This window comes from Hyla sarda, chromosome 11 (genome assembly GCF_029499605.1).
Source record: "Hyla sarda isolate aHylSar1 chromosome 11, aHylSar1.hap1, whole genome shotgun sequence".
In the NCBI taxonomy this organism is placed as follows: domain Eukaryota; kingdom Metazoa; phylum Chordata; class Amphibia; order Anura; family Hylidae; genus Hyla; species Hyla sarda.
In genome coordinates, this window is record NC_079199.1 from 95,448,893 (window position 1) to 95,465,693 (window position 16,801).

The 16,801-nt window shown below is 43.7% G+C and overlaps 1 protein-coding gene across 5 annotated transcripts in view; it reads left to right on the plus strand.

The window, feature by feature from the left end:
- Positions 1-8,378, plus strand: part of PAK6 (p21 (RAC1) activated kinase 6) — an 83,102-nt gene extending 74,724 nt beyond the window's left edge. For all 5 annotated transcript variants that reach the window (XM_056546177.1, XM_056546179.1, XM_056546178.1 and 2 more), the window contains exons 7-9: positions 3,196-3,321; positions 5,879-6,013; positions 7,727-8,378. In XM_056546177.1, the coding sequence (XP_056402152.1) occupies positions 3,196-3,321; positions 5,879-6,013; positions 7,727-7,894 (429 nt within the window). In that variant the 3' untranslated portion in view covers positions 7,895-8,378. The remainder of the gene's footprint in view (positions 1-3,195; positions 3,322-5,878; positions 6,014-7,726) is intronic.
- The last annotated feature ends 8,423 nt before the right edge of the window (positions 8,379-16,801 follow it).

The window sequence follows — 16,801 nt, forward strand, 5'->3', positions numbered from 1 at the left end:
CACCGGCCGCAGCGAAGTTCTGCCTCGGCAAGCGATAGGCTGAGCGGCAGTGTGACGTTTTCGGTCCCAGGAGCAGGTGCCGGGGCTGAAAACGTCCCACTGCCGCTCAGCCTATTGCCGGCCAAGGCGGGACTTCGCTGCGGCCGGTGATTGGCTGAGTGCAGTATGACTCCCCGACCAGCGGCAACCAGGAAGAGGATTGCAGCGGAGGCCAGAGCGGGTTTGCGGAGGCACCAGTGGAGCAACGGAAGGTATGTACCTCTTTATTTTTTTTACTGCCAGCAGTATGATGGGCAATTTTCCCATCCCGGAGTACTCCTTTAAGTTAGGGTAGTGGGGATAGAATGTGACGGAGCCCAGGCGGCTGCAAAGTGATGCCATCCCGGGCTCCTTTTAATATACCACGGCGCCGGCGAGTTTCTTCCCTATGTAATTTCACATTTCCCACTGGGTCCCGTGATTGGCCGGGACCGAGCAGCCAATCACGGGACCTGGCAGGAAATTTGATATTACAGCAGGGGATCCTATGTTAAAAGGAGCCTGGGCTGGCATTGGTCTGTGGCCGCCCAGACTCCCGCAGCTGGGCCGGGAGATGTGCAGGAGCCGTCCCTGCCATGCCTCAGCGCTGCGGTACATGGTGAGAGATGGCAGGGACGGCTCGTGCACATCTCCCGGCCCGGCTGCGGGAGTCCCAAGCCGCAGCAGTGTTATGTCAGCTTGGGCTCCCTTTGCTACGGCGCCGCGGAGTTTACAGTAATTTCAAATCTCCCGCCGGGTCCCGTGTCACGGGAAATATGAAAGTACAGTGATTTTCTTTATCACCGCCAGCCGGGGAGCAGAGCACATTACCGCCCGCTTCCTTGGCTTGCACGACTACAACTCCCAGCATGCCCTTACTGTAAGGGCATCAGCTGCTGTATGCTCCACAGGAAGTTCTTTTCTTTTTGAATTTCCTTTCTGTCTAACCACAGTGCTCTCTGCTGACACATCTGTCCATTTTAGGAACTGTCCAGATCAGGATAGGTTTGCTATGGGGATTTGCTCCTAATCTGGCAGCAGAGAACACTGTAGTCAGACAGAAAGGAAATTCAAAAAGAAAAGCACTTCCTGTGGAGCATGTAGCAGCTGATAAGTACTGGAAGGGTGAAGATTTTTAAATAGAAGTAATTTACAAATCTTCTGGCGCCAGTTGATTTAAAAAAATAAAAATAAATAAATGTTTTCCAGTGGAGTACCCCTTTAAGGTACCACTATATCTGATTTACCCAAATCTACACAACCATTAAAATTTTTTAACATGATATATAATTTCGTCAATGAACCTACCGTATGCTGGAGTAACTCCTATCGCCCTTTCACCTAAATGATGCTGCTGTGAACCCAACAAAATTGACATTTTATCTATGATCTCGGACAGAACACTATATATATATATATATATATATATATATATATATATATATATATATATATCATTGTCTGTAAATGTAGCAGATGATTGTCAACTGCAGACAAACTTTGCACGCTGAGATGACATTCGGCACCACTGTGCCACATTCATATATTTGCTGTAGTCTACCACGTAACCCATCCTATTTACATCAATGTATTTTCATACTTTATTGTCATAGCTGCTGTAAATTCCGTAATACAGTGGTCCCTCAAGTTACAATATTAATCGGTTCCAGGACGACCATTGTATGTTGAAACCATTGTATGTTGAGACCAGAACTCTATGGAAACCTGGTAATTGGTTCTGAAGCCACCAAAATGTCATCCAAAAATAGGAAAAAAGTGAGGATTAAAGAAAAATAAGTAGATAACTAATATAGATAAATCAAGTCCTTACATATAAAAGAAAGAAAGATCTGCTGGGAGCTGTAAATCACTGCCTAGGTCAGTGTTTCCCAGACAGGGAGCCTCCAGCTGTTGCAAAACTACAACTCCCAGCATGCCCGGACAGCCAAAGGCTGTCCGGGCATGCTGGGAGTTGTAGTTTTGCAACAGCTGGGGGCACTCTGCTTGGGAAACACTGGTCTGTAGAGGACAGGAGCATCTTCGGGGTCCTGTACAGTACACACAATGTCCTAAAAGAGTAAAATGGAGTCACCTTCACCTGGTGTCCAAAGGAGCAGCTAACCCTGGTACAGGTAAAGTGTACAGAACATGTAATACCTCCCTGTACTGTAGGGGGCGCTATCAGACACCAGTCAGTGCATACGCTTCAGTAATACAGGTAAAGAGTACAGAACATGTAATACCTCCCTGTACTGTAGGGGGCGCTACCAGACTTCAGTCAGTGCATACGCTTCAGTGATACAGGGGTTTTAACAGTAAAATGCCCATTCTGATTGGTCAGTTCTTCCAGCCAATGACACGTTGCACAGATCTGCATTGTCCGTAGCATTGTATGTTGAGTCTGGTTTCAACTTACAATGGTCTAGAAAAGACCATTGTATGTTGAAACTATTGTATGTTGAGGCCATTGTAGGTTTAGGGATCACTGTACTAGAACAGTGGTCTCCAACCTGCGGACCTACAGATGTTGCAAAACTACAACACATGCGCTCGAAACGCGTCAAGTTGTGTCGGACTTTGTGAAGTTGTTCGATGCTGTTTTTAGAGGATTCATCAATAAAGCTACAGTTTCTTCAAATATATATATATATATATATATATATATATATTTTTTATATATATATATATATATATATATATATATATATATATGCCTATAGTTACAAAGATGCACCACAACTGAATGTGAACAAAATGAATTTACTACTTTATTAAAACAGGTAAGTAAAAAACACATTAAAAATACATTTAAGACAAAAACAGCACCAGATACATACAAAGTATAGGTATGAGGACTCAACCCCAGGGGATAAGATAGTAATACAGATCAGGTACAGAGCATAGCCATATATGAATACAAAGAATGGTACAAATGAAGACCTGAGCAGAATTAGAAATTAATACCAACAAAGGCGTGCCAAACCATACCTATACCAACCCCAACGACCGTTTCGCTGTAAAATAGCTTCCTCAGGGGGCGTCAAGTTTCTTCAAGTGCTGGATCATTTTGTTTTTTACTCATCAAAATCCCAATACAGACAATCATGACATAATAACCACTGTATCACAATGCTCCTTTCTCATAATAAACACGTGTGGTCCTTATTTCTTTTTCAGGTGAAGCTTTCTGACTTTGGGTTTTGTGCTCAAATTAGCAAAGATGTTCCAAAGAGGAAATCCTTAGTGGGCACTCCATACTGGATGGCACCTGAGGTCATTATGAGGTTGTCGTATGGCACAGAGGTAAACCCCTAATAAAGTGACTTTATACATATTTTAGATAGAATATACAGTTAGAAGTAGTAAAAGAATCACAACTGGATCCTATAAAACCATTGGATCTGAATAATAAGACAATTTACACTATACACAAAAATGTTGTCATTTTATACTTAAAGGGGTATTCTCCCAGAAAGTTAAACAGATTTGTAAATGACTTTTATTAAAAAAAATCTTAACCCTTCCAGTAGTTATCAGCTGCTGTATGTTCCACAGGAAGTTATTTTCTTTTTGAATTTCCTTTTTGACTGACCCCATTGCTCTCTGCTGACATCTCTGTTCATTTTAGGAACTGTCCAGAGTGGGAGCAAATCCCCATAGCAAACCTCTCCTGCTCTGGACAGTTATTAAAATGGACAGAGGTGTCAGCAGGGAGCACTGTGGTCAGGCAGAAAGGAAATTCAAAAAGAACTTCCTGTGGAACATACAGCAGCTGATAAGTACTGGAAGGGTTAAGATTTTTTTAATAGAAGTAATGTACAAATCTATTAAACTTTCTGGCACCAGTTGATTTAAAAAAATTTTTTTTCCAGAGGAGTACCCCTTTAATAACAGTGGTTCCCAACCTTTTTTTTTTTTCTTACCTGATCCGTTGGCAGGCCAAAAACATATTAGCGATAGGTTTGTAATAAATAATGTTATTTCAAATTAATGTGTTTTTTTTTTTTTTTACTCCATATATGATCTGAGTTGTACACTTTTTTTTATTTCTTCACTATCCGGCCTAGATACAAAACCTGCCAGACAAACATTTCAGGCTCTTTTCTCAAGCACAATGCCCACCTCTTTACAAATTCCATGTATATTGCCCAACACAGTAATGCTCTGTGCCCCCATATAGTTGTAGGCCCCAATACTGCCCCATATAGTAGTAGGCCCCCTCTGTGCACTCATATAGTTGTAGGCCTCAACATAGCCCCCATGTAGCAGTAGGCTGCTCCCATACAGTAGTAGGCCCCCTCTGTGCCCCCATATTGTTGTAGGACCCATATAGTAGTAGGTGGCCTCCATACATTAGTAGGCCCTCTATGTGCCCCCATATTGTTGTAAGACCCATATAGTAGTAGGCCCCCTCTATGTCCCCATATTGTTGTAGGACTCATAGTAGTAGGTGGCCCACATACAGTAGTAGGAACCCTCTGTGCCCCCATATTGTTGTAGGACCCATATAGTAGTAGGTGGCCTCCATACATTAGTAGGCCCTCTATGTGCCCCCATATTGTTGTAAGACCCATATAGTAGTAGGCCCCCTCTATGTCCCCATATTGTTGTAGGACTCCTATAGTAGTAGGTGGCCCACATACAGTAGTAGGAACCCTCTGTGCCCTCATATTGTTGTAGGACCCATATAGTAGTAGGTGGCCCCTATAGAGTAGTAGGCCCCCTCTGTGCACCCATATCGTTGTAGGCGTCAACATAGCCCCCATGTAGCAGTAGGCTGCTCCCATACAGTAGTAGGCCCCCTCTGTGCCCCCATATTGTTGTAGGACCCATATAGTAGTAGGTGGCCCCCATACAGTAGTAGGCCCCCTCTTTGCCCTCATATTGTTGTAGGACCCATATAGTAGTAGGCCCCCTCTGTGCCCCTATATTGTTGTAGGACCCATATAGTAGTAGGTGGCCCCTCATACAGTAGGCCCCCTCTCTGCCCAGAAATACAGAGAACTGGGGTACCTGAGGTCATAAACCGCTGCTTTACAAGAATGTTATTTAAATTGTATGTCTTCCTGGGATATCCCTTTATGAAACAGAATAGTAGGGGACTCCGCACGTCCATACGTTACCTGAACAGCAATTTATTCCAATGCCATTTAGTTTGTGGTTGCTCCATTTGCTTTGGGATTTTGGATCCATGAGGTCTATCGATCACATTATACAGTGGTCCCTCAACATACGATGGTAATCTGTTCCAAATGAACTATCGTTTGTTGAAACCATCGTATGTTGAGGGATCCGTGCAATGTAAAGTATAGGAAGCTGTACTCACCTGTCCCCGCCACTCCGGACCCGTCACCGCTGCCCTGGATGTCGCCCTCCATCGCTGTCGCCGCGTCCCCGACGCTCCAGACGTCTCTGCTTTCCCGGGATCCTCGCTCTCCATCATCACGTCACTACGCACGCACGCCGCTCCTATTGGATGACGGAACGGGGTGCGCGCGCCGTGATGACGACGATGGAGAGCGCCGGCGATGGAGGGGATCGTAAAGAGGATGCTCCGGAGCCCCGAGGACAGGTAGGAGACAATCACCGGAGCACATGGGGCACCGTAAACGGCTATCCGGTGGCAGCTGAAGCAGTCTGCGCTGCTGGATAGCCGTTTATGCGATGGCCCCGACATTCAAAAGCATCGTATGTTGATGCTGCCTTCAACATGCGATGGCCTCTGAGAGTGATCGTATGCTGAAATGATCGTATGTCGGGGCCATCGTAGGTCGGGGGGGTCACTGTAATTCATTATAATCTCTGTAGATTCCTAATCATTACTAAACCAGTCGCCTTGTCATTCTTTCTTAATCCTTAGGTGGATATCTGGTCGTTGGGGATTATGGTGATTGAGATGGTGGATGGTGAACCTCCCTACTTCAGTGACTCTCCTGTGCAGGCCATGAAAAGATTGCGAGACAGTCCTCCGCCTAAACTGAGGAACTCGCACAAGGTGAGTCACGTCCACCATCTAAACACATATTTTACAAACCCATTAGAAGTGTTCACAATGAATAATTTCCTGGATTTTTAGGTTGAGGTATAAATTGCTCATTGTGATCTGTCAATGCTAACAATGGATTACGTTAGGTAACAGGAAGTTGTGGTTTGGGCCTCTGGCCATCGAACTTATTGTGGAAACCAATCCTTTATATGAACGCATTACACTGCAGACTTCAAATTTTTTTATGAGATATCTATTTACCTAAGAAAGTAGATTTCAACCTACTAAGGCCATCAAGTTCACTTTTTTATAGGTATTAACTGTGGCTTAACCAGAGAGAGAGAGCGGTTTAAAGGGGTACTCCACTGCCCAATGTCCGAAACATTTTGTTCCAATCGCTGGGTGCGATCTGCGAGGGTTGTGATGTCATGGCCACACCCCTCATGATGTCATGCAAATTCCCCCTCAATGCAAGTCTATGGAAGGGGGCGTGGCGGCCGCCACGCCCCCTTCCATAGACTTGCATTGAGGGGGCGTGGTGTGACACCATGTGGGGCGTGGCCATGACCCATAGACTTGTATTGAGAAGGCGTGGCATGGCGGAATACACTTGATTAGCAAGTGGAATACCCTTGATGAGCAACTAACGTAGCCAAATTGTCTCAGACTGATTGTATCTATAGACTTTATATATAGACTGTGTAGTTTAGATGGTCGCTGTTATTGATTGGTCGGGGTCTGAGCTTTCAGACCTCGACTGGTAGTTAGAACAGGCCGGGAGAAGTGAACACGTAGAGCATCCTCTACCGGTTCTGTGCCTCATGACTTAGATGGTCTCATAATGCAAGTCTATGGACTTGTTTCACTCTTGTAGACACAGAGGTGGGAGAACAGGGCACAGACTTTCATGGCTTGTTCTAGTGATCGGTAGGGGTCTCAACTCTCTCTAGGACATGTCAAAAAAACATTTGTAGTGACGGGAACACTTTAAGTTTACACCAACTACTAGTTGGCGTGCTTCAAGCTGGAATTGTGCATCAACATTTTTGGCACATTTATGGTGCACATATGCAAAGCCCCTTTTTGCCGAGACTACACCCCTGGATACCAAGGCCAAGCCTCTTTTGTTGGACATGGTGGAAGAATAAATCTAGACAAAAATAGACATGTCTATTCTTTCTTTGGATTTTGCTCGTAAATGCATTGCCTTCTATGAGGCGGCTCATTCTAATGCGGTCCTAGTGCCCGCCGGAACTTTCAAATGTGCAGAATGTCCGTCCGTGTTTTCTGGGAGATATTCTGCACCTTCCATATGAATATACTCCAAATGTTTATTTTGAATGTTATGAAGAGATCCAAAAAAGTTCCGGGCATGAGATCGGAAGATTTGTAGTAGAAGTGTCAATGGTGTCGAAGGAGAAACCTTCTCCTTTCATTCTGTGACTTCTAAAGGGGTACTCCACTGGCCTACGTTCGGAACATTTAATTCCGAACGTCCCCTTGTGACGTCAGGCCACACCCCCTCAATGCAAGTCTATGGGAGGGGGCATGGTCGCCGCTACACCTCCTCCCATAGACTTGCATTGAGGGGGCATGGCCGACCTCCGCAGCACAAACACAGTGTTGGGAACTAAATGTTCCAAACACTGGCCAGTGGAGTACCCCTTTAAGAAAACAAGTCAATGTAAGTAGGCTGCTAAAGGTTTCCCCCTTTTTTCCTAGGCATCCCCAATTCTGCGAGATTTCTTGGACCGAATGTTGACCCGAGAAGCAGCCGAAAGAGCCACGGCCCAGGAGCTTCTCGACCACTTTTTCCTGCTCCAGGCCGGCCTTCCTGAATGTTTGGTTCCGTTGATCCAGAAATATCACAAGAGGAACTCTACCTGCTAATCCTAGGGGGGGAAAGAAAAACAAAAAACAATACATAAGTACAAGAGGCTTTTTTTTTTCCATAGAAAAACCTGTTCATGTATCTACACCACCTTTGCCTATTTTTTCCTAAAGAGAGCCCTGAATGATACAACAACCTCCGTATTAAAGGAGTACTCCGGTGGGGGGGAAAAAAATTCTAATCAGCTGGTGCCAGAAAGTTAAACAGATTTGTAAATTACTTCTATTTAAAAATCTTAACCCTTCCAGTATTTCTCAGCTGCTGTATGCTACAGAGGAAGTTGTGTATTTTTCAGTCTGACCACAGTGCTCTCTGCTGACACCTCTGACCATGTCAGGAACTGTCCAGAGTACCAGAGTAGAAGCAAATACCCATAGCAAATCTATCCTGCTCTGGACAGTTCCTGATATGGACAGAGGTGGCAGCAGAGAGCACTGTGGTCAGACTGGAAAGTACTACACAACTTCCTCTGGAGCATACAGCAGCTGATAAGTACTGGAAGGATTTAGATTCTTAAATAGAAGTAATTTACTAATCTGTATAACTTTCTGGCACCAGTTGATTTGAAAACAATAGTTTTCAATTGGAGAACCCCTTTAAGAGAAGATCAGTGGTTGTGGTAAAACAAGGCAACGTACTTGAACTACCCGGACTATATATTTTTTTTTATTTTTATTTTTTTTAACTGACCTCTCTGACTGGGTTTTTAAAATTGTGATTGTTTACAGTAGTTATTAACCATTTCACTGCTGGAAAAAAAAAGTACAGTAAAGTGTGTGTGTGTGTGCGTGAGGGGGGGGGAGGGGGCAAATAATTTATTTTTTACACTGGAAAAAAAATCCATAACACGGACCACGACTGAAGCACCTTATGGACTTTTTGAAAAATGGAAATCTGTAGTCGCACTCAAGACACTTCCTCGGATGACCAGCAGAGGGAACCAAATGAATACGTAATGACAATCATTACAACCAGTGTTTTTTTGGGGAGGGCGCTCTACAGTCTTTGTAATGCAGATCAGACTGCGTTTCTCAAAGGGACAATAATAAAAATTTTAAAAAAGAAAGAAATATATTTATTTTAGTTTAGATGCAATAAATAAAAAAAAATATATATACAGGTGAAACTTGAAAAATTAGAATATCATGCAAAAAGTTAAAAACTTAAAAGGTGAAACTAATATATGAGAAAGTCTCATTACATGGAAAGCAAGATAGTTCAAGCCGTGATTTGTCATAATTGTGATGATTATGGTTACAGCTCATAAAAACCCCAAAGCCCCCCCCCCCCCCCACATTACTATGATTTGGGGAGCCATGTCATCTGCTGGTGTTGGTCCACTGTGCTTCATTAAAGGGGTACTCCGGCGATAAGACATCTTATCCCCTATCCAAAGGATAGGGGATAAGATGTCTGATCGCGGGGGTCCCGCCGCTGGGGACCCCCGTGATGTTGCATGCAACACCCCGTTACAATCAGTCCTCGGAGCATGTACGCTCCGGGTCTGATGACTGGCGATCACGGGGCCGGAGCATTGGATAGGGGATAAGATGTCTTAGCGCCGGAGTACCCCTTTAAGTCCAGGGTCAATGCGTCCACCAGGAGATTTTGTAGCACTTCATGCTTCCTTTCCTCTTAAGTTGCATTAATGAAATACAATGGACTTTTGCACAATATTCAAATTTTTTGTGTTTCACCTGTATATTTTGCACAGCAGATACAAAGGATAATCCATAAGCTGGTGGATGCACTGTGACAAATGTTAGCTCAGCAGCGCCGGCGTTTAACATGGGTGTGGTTTTGCATAAAGTTTAGCGTGCAGGCGACGTGGACAATTGAATGAACAGAACAATTACAGAACGCAAAGTTACGAAATAATATTCTTAATAGAGAACGATCTGATGTGTGACAGATATAACAGAAAGTTGCGCAAACTGTTTGCTCATGTTACGCACTTATTTAGAGTGTTCATGTGTTTGTTTGTTTTCTTTATCCATGTCTCTAATGTTGCCAAACTACAACCCCCAGCATGTCCAGACAGCCAACAGCTGTCCGGGAATTCTATGAGTCTATTGTTTTTTTTAAGTGGTGTCCTAGTTTGCAGAACGCAAATTATATAATAATAATTAAAAAAAAAAAAAATATATATATATATATATATATATATATAATATAAATTTAAACCGTGTAACTGGAGAAAGGTGAAAGAAAATAGGCACCGTTCAAGTATGCGCCTTGATCAATTAATCAGTCACCTGGAAGACGCTTCCATAAGAGAACAGCGCTACTAAAAACAATTCATGGGGCGGCAAGGTGGTGCATGCATAGAAGAAGGTAGTAGGGAAATAACACAAAAGTAACAAAGAAATGAATCCTGCACTCACCATGGTCTACTGCTACTGAAAAAGAGGCATCCTGGAGGCAGAGGAGCCCCCCCTGGGCTCCCCCCCCCCCCCCCACCCCCAAAGCCCCGTTGCCTCCAGGATGCCTCCTTTTCAGTAGCGGTAGACCATGGTGAGTGCAGGATTCATTTCTTTGTTACTTTTGTGATATATAAATTAAATGTCGAAAGAAACATTATCCAGGGTAGAAGCCTTGCAGGAAGGATCAATACTTTATTCAATAAAAAGGCCTTACTCATGGTATGGTCCTGCGTGAGGCCGAAACGTGTCACCCTGTGATGTCTTGTCCTGCTTCATCGGTTTTTATTCAATAAAGTATCGATCCTTCCTGCAAGGCTTCTGCTCTAGATAATCTTTCTTTCGACATTACAAGTGTGGTGTGGTTCGCGCCAGTCAGTGCGCATATCAGGCCAGAGGGGGAGCTCGTCAACCCCTGCATAAATAAAGAAGAAATACATTTACAATAATAAATGTGTGTGTGTGTGTGTATGTGTGTGATATATATATATCATTACTATGGCGTCTGTGCGCACTGGATCAAAACTCCTTCCCAATAGAGCGGATGTAAGGAATCAGAGATTTGCAAATATACTGTAAACAAACATGCAGGGATTTGTAGTTTTGCAAAAGCTGGAGGCACCCTGGTTGGGAGACACTGCTCACTAATGTGTCTGGGTTTAGGGTTAGGTGTGTTTTTTTTTTTTTCTTAGTTGTGTCGTAGTTTGCAGAACGCCCGTTAATAAAAAAATATATATGTTTTAATAAATAATAATAATATATATTTAATAAGTTAATTAAATAATAAATCAACAACAATATATATATATATATACACACACACACAGTATAGAGAGCTGCCTCCTGCTTCCACCGAGCGTGAAAAGCTTGTGTCCAGACCAATGCTTGATTGCTGGAAGCTGCTAAAGTAGGAGAAAATGCGGGGCCCTGGAAGCTGCTAAAGTAGGAAAAATGCGGGGCGCTCTCTGGTGTAGGTTGTTCCATTACGATTGATGTAGAAAAAGAGATTGGAAGAAACCCACCACCTATAGTGTAATACTGACCTCTGGGAGTTGTGCAATGGAATGGGCACAACTCTGTGGGAGGTTAGGGATGTTGGTGGGTGTATACAGCTTGCTGCTCGGATCCCCCTTGCCCATCGCCCTCGAAACGGGTACGGAAAGATAAATGAGAGAAGGAAGCACCGAAAAACAAGGGTTCTGTCTCCACACCCACACAAAGAGAAAAAGGAAACAAAACCTCAAAAATAATTGAAAAAAGAGAACTAAAATCCCTCAAGGAAAATCCAGACATTGTGATCCAAAATCAGGATAACTACCAAATGGAGGCCCTCCGCATCCTACGACCTTTTATCCACCAACCCTTCTCCATCATACAGTAAGGAGTATATGGAGCTTATCAACTCAGCATACTGTATATGGATTCTAAACAAAAAAGAGAAAAAAAGAAAAAATTCTTAACCACCAATTCACCACAAACAGCCTTTTTTTTAACCACCTGCCAAAAATAAATAAGTGCACCGAAAAACCACCCTGACGACTGATCATATCTGGTATCGGGTCCCTCACAAGTCAGTTATGTCACTTCATTGATCTGTACCTTCAGGAGATTGTGAAAACATTGCCTTCCTACCTGAAAGACTCTTCTAGCCTCATTAATGACCTGTTACATTTCCCATGGGAGCAGGACTACCTTTTTCTCGCCCTTGACGTCAATTCTTTATACTCTAACAATGCACACCATTTGGGTCTAAAAACCACAGCCCATTATCTATGAGCAGCTAATAAACTAAAAGAAAAACAAATATCCTTCCTCCTAAATGGACTTAAATTCATACTCACTTACAATGTGTTTACCTACAATTCCATTTACCACCAAAAATAAAGGGACTGCAATGGGGACGAGAGTAGCCCCCCAGTTACGCAAACTTGTTCATAGGGGGTTTATATTCAATTCCCCTTTCTTTATACCTCACATCAAGTACTACAAACGGTACATTGATGATTTGTTTATTGTTTGGAAGGGAGTAGAGATGAGCGAACTTACAGTAAATTCGATTTGTCACGAACTTCTCTGCTCAGCGTTTGCTGACTTTAGCCTGCATAAATGAGTTCAGCTTTGAGGTGCTCAGGTGGGCTAGAAAATGTGGATACAGTCCTAGGAGACTCTTTCCTAGGACTGTATACACTTTTTCCAGCCCACCGGAGCACCTGAAAGCTGAACTCCTTTATGCAGGCTAAAGTCAGCAAACGCCGAGCCGAGAAGTTCGTGACGAATCAAATTTACTGTAAGTTCGCTCATCTCTAGTAGGGAGACCTGGACTTAGCCCACCGCTTTGACCACCGCCTGAACAACAACCAATGGGGACTAGAATTGTCCCCCACTTTTGACCTGAAATCGGTGGTATTCCTGGAACTTTCGTTTTTTCTTCCTCACCTCTTAAAAATCATAACCCTTTCAATTTTGCACTTACAGACCCAAATGATGGCTTATTTTTTGTGCCACCAATTCTACTTTGTAATGACATAAGTCCTTTTACCCAAATATCTACGGCGAAACAAAAAAAAATCTAAAAAATTGTGCGACGAAATTGAAGAGAAAACGCCATTTTCAATAGATTTAAGTGCTTGTATATAAATGCTTATGTATAACATGCAGTACATTGATTGGCAGCAATTTTCAGTGCAGAGCCATAGCATTGCATTGCATTGCAGTGTTATCGGCGGTCGATTGTTCAAGCCTGGATCTCAGGCTTGGAGCAATCAATCGCCGAGTGGATGGACCCTCGGCTCGCATCCTAGCTGATGGGAACACTGTGGTTTCACTGCGCTGGTTCCGATCAGCACGACTGAGCTGCCGGGGATGATTTTATTTATTTTTTTACAGTTTAGACGTGGCGATCAACTTTGAACGCTGCATCTAAAGGGTTAATAGCGCGCGTCACCGCGATCGGTGACTTGTGCTATTAGCCCCGGGTCCCGGCCACTGTTAGACGTTGGGACCGACCCAATATGACGCGGGGACCCCGAGTTATATCGCGGGAGGGGGACTCGGGACGTACAGGTTCGCCCCGAGTCGCCAAGAGGTTAAAAAAGTTGGCACGAACAGTTTTTTAGATTTTCTTTTTTTTTTTCTTATTCAAAACAGTTTTCATTAGTCATGAACAACATAAACCGTACAAGCGTCCAACAAATGGAGTAACAAGAAAGCATTCTGAGTTGTTGTGCTACAAATATAGCAAGAGATCATCACATGAATCTGGCATGCTAGAACACAACTAGGTATAGGAGCCATATTACGTCACAGGGAGCTCCAGACAGTGCTCATTCTTCCAATGTAGGACTGAACCCAGGAAGAAAGGAAAAAGAACATAAACATTCTAGAGAAGAAGGGGGAAGAAAAAAACGTAAGTGGTAGTGGGGAATTGAAAGGGTGGGGGGGGGGGGCTCGGAGTTTTTTAGATTTTCATACCGCACACTACAGTAAATGGCTCAAAAACATACCATTCAGCCAATATAGAAGGATTCATAGAAACTACACGAATAATGGGGACTATCAAAGGCAATCCAAGATTCTACAAAAGAGATTTCTGCAGAAAAATTGCTCTCTTAGCATCCTAAAAAAAAGCTTTCACCTCCAACCTAACAGTTTAATAAATATCTCTTCTACCATAAAATCTACGCATTGCAAGGACACCCAACCCAGCACATTCTTACAATTTTATCACGACCTATAATTAGGGTCTCCATCTCATCAGAAAAATTCTAGAGAAACACTGGAGATTACTGCTCCTGGATCCCATTCTCAAAAACCTCATCCCCAAAAGACCCGAACTAACCTTCCGAAGAGCCCAAACCATTGAAAACATCCTAGCGCCAAGCCGCTTGAAGAAAAAGAAGACAGCAAAAACCTCAATCCTCCCTCCGGGAGCATACAAATGTGGCAACAAAGGCTGTTTGTGCTGCAAGAGCATTGCACATGGTAGAAAAACATTCACATCAAGGAACATATCCTCAACATTCGATATAAAAACACACCTGGACTGTGGGCCCACACACGATGTATCTTATAGAATGTTTCTGTGGTCTCAATTATATCGGCAGGACAGCGCAGACACTGAGGAAGAGGTTGAATGGACCTAGACACAACTGCAGTCGGCTTTTGGAAATAAATGTCTCACGACACTTATCAGAAGAGCATAATAAGGACTTCTCCAACCTCAGCATTACCCCTATTGAACAAATTCCAGAAGATCAGGATAACTGACAATGAGCCCTAAATAAGCGAGAAGCCTTCTGGATCTATAAACTCAAATGTCTGGTGCCAGATGGATTGAATTATGACCCTTCCTCCTCTTTCTTTCAGAACAACTCATACCAGATAGCCTAGACATCATCCCTCCCTGACCCACCCACCCCCTCTTGCCCCTATTTATTCCCCCCCCCCCCCTGGAGTACAACTCCATCCCCTCCTTCCCCCCCCCCTTCCATTCGCCCCCTTATATTCCCCCCCTGCTCGGTCCCTATCCCGTCCCTCCCCCCCCCCCCATAATGTACTTTGCATAAGTTATGGGTGCCTACCCTTGCCTACCTCATTGATTGGTGGTTTTCTGCAATACAACACACACCTCATGTTGAGTCATATTACTATGAGCCTCCCATTCTCATAACCCATACATTTTAATAAAATATTAGAGATATGTAGGCCACGCCTACCCAGACAGTAGCGCTCGGGAGACAGAGCCCCCGTTTTTTTCTGTGCATCCTTCTCTCATTTATCTTTCCGTACCCATTTCGAGGGCGACGGTTAAGAAGGATCCGAGCAGCAAGCTGTATATACCCACCAACATCCCTAACCTCCCACAGAGTTGGGCCCATTCCATTGCACAACTCCCAGAGGTCAGTATTACACTATAGGTGTGGTGGTGGGTTTCTTCCAATCTCTTTTTCTACATCAATTGTAAAGAAACAACCTACTACGTCAGAGAGCGCCCCGCATTTTTCCTTCTTTCTCCTACTATTGTAAAACATGTATCCAGTAATGACAAGTCTTCTGTGCTGCGATCTGATATAACACGTATGTGCACAAAACACCAGGCGCTAACCTGGTCTAATACAAAGCATTGATGGTCTGACATGGTGCGTGATTTCTGATCATTGTGTTTACAAAGAGTCCGTCTCCAGTTCCCTTCTTTCCTGTGTGAGATTTTTTTACTGGGATGAAGATATTCTCCAGAAGACATCTGTCTTTAGGAAATATTCCTTATTCTATTACTGCACTATGTAAGGCCCATTCGCAGACAGGAAGTTTCACAGAGATTAGGATATTTATCTACATTCCACTGATGATTGAGAAGTTTCAGCTGTAACGAAATTCTACAAACACATTCTATTTTTACATTGAACTCTACAGTACGTAGCTTACACTGCAATGAAGCCTTGGAGGACGTGTCCACACTCGAAATCCTTTTTTTTTTTTCAATGGATATTGGGTCTTTTTTATATGGGCAGTAAAAGAGTACCTATCGATGATGTGGAATGCTGATCGGCATTCAGTTACCACTTCCTGAAGAAGAAAGGGTGGCACCATTGTAAAATTCCAACCAGAGTAGCTGACAAAGTATGGACGTGCAATCAAGTGGGATGAGTCCTGACATACTGCGGTGTCCACGGAGTGTTTGTAAGAATACCTGATCATTTCGTGAGGCCAGGGCACTGTTATCCTATACACGGTCCGAGGTTGGAGACAGCTTCTCCTGGGCCAGACACAGGCAGTAAATGAACAAACCGGTGTCCGGTTACGGATAATTGTCTTTACTGAGCTGGATGCAGATGGTAATACACAAACAGCTAGTTTTAGGTAAGAGAGTGTAGCGTAACCACTTAGGACCTGTGGTGCTTACATCAAACAGAATTATACTGACTTGTGAGATGGAAGATTGAACCCTGGTAGCTAGGGTCCTGTCAAGGTACTGAAGACTCTTCCGCAGGGGCATGAATTTCCTCCTTGTGAGTAATCCTTGCAGGATGACCAGTTGAAAGATTAAACATGAAGTAGGCCTCACCTCAGAGCACACGACACACAGCACAACTGAGCCAAGCTGTTGATCAGGAGCCACACTAGGGTGAACTGACTACCTCCTCCCCTGCACTACACTATACAGGGAGACTTTAGGGGTTACCATTTGCAGGTAAGGTCACATGGGGTTCACTGCTCTCATTTAAGGGTACAGTAACATATAAAAACATATATACATAAAACAGCAAGTCCCTTAAGTGGGCCCAACACCGTGTACGACTGCCTCTGAGCGCCCCACGCAAGACCAGGAGCCAGGTCTACCGGTCACTCCAACTTAGGAGCTTCGGGTTTCAAATCTAGTGGTGAGTGCAGGCTGCCATTAAGTGTCTTTGTATGCTAATTCATTTACCACTTGTGAATTAGTAGCAAAGAGAGCAATAGAATTTTTTTCACATGGCCTTGTGGCAT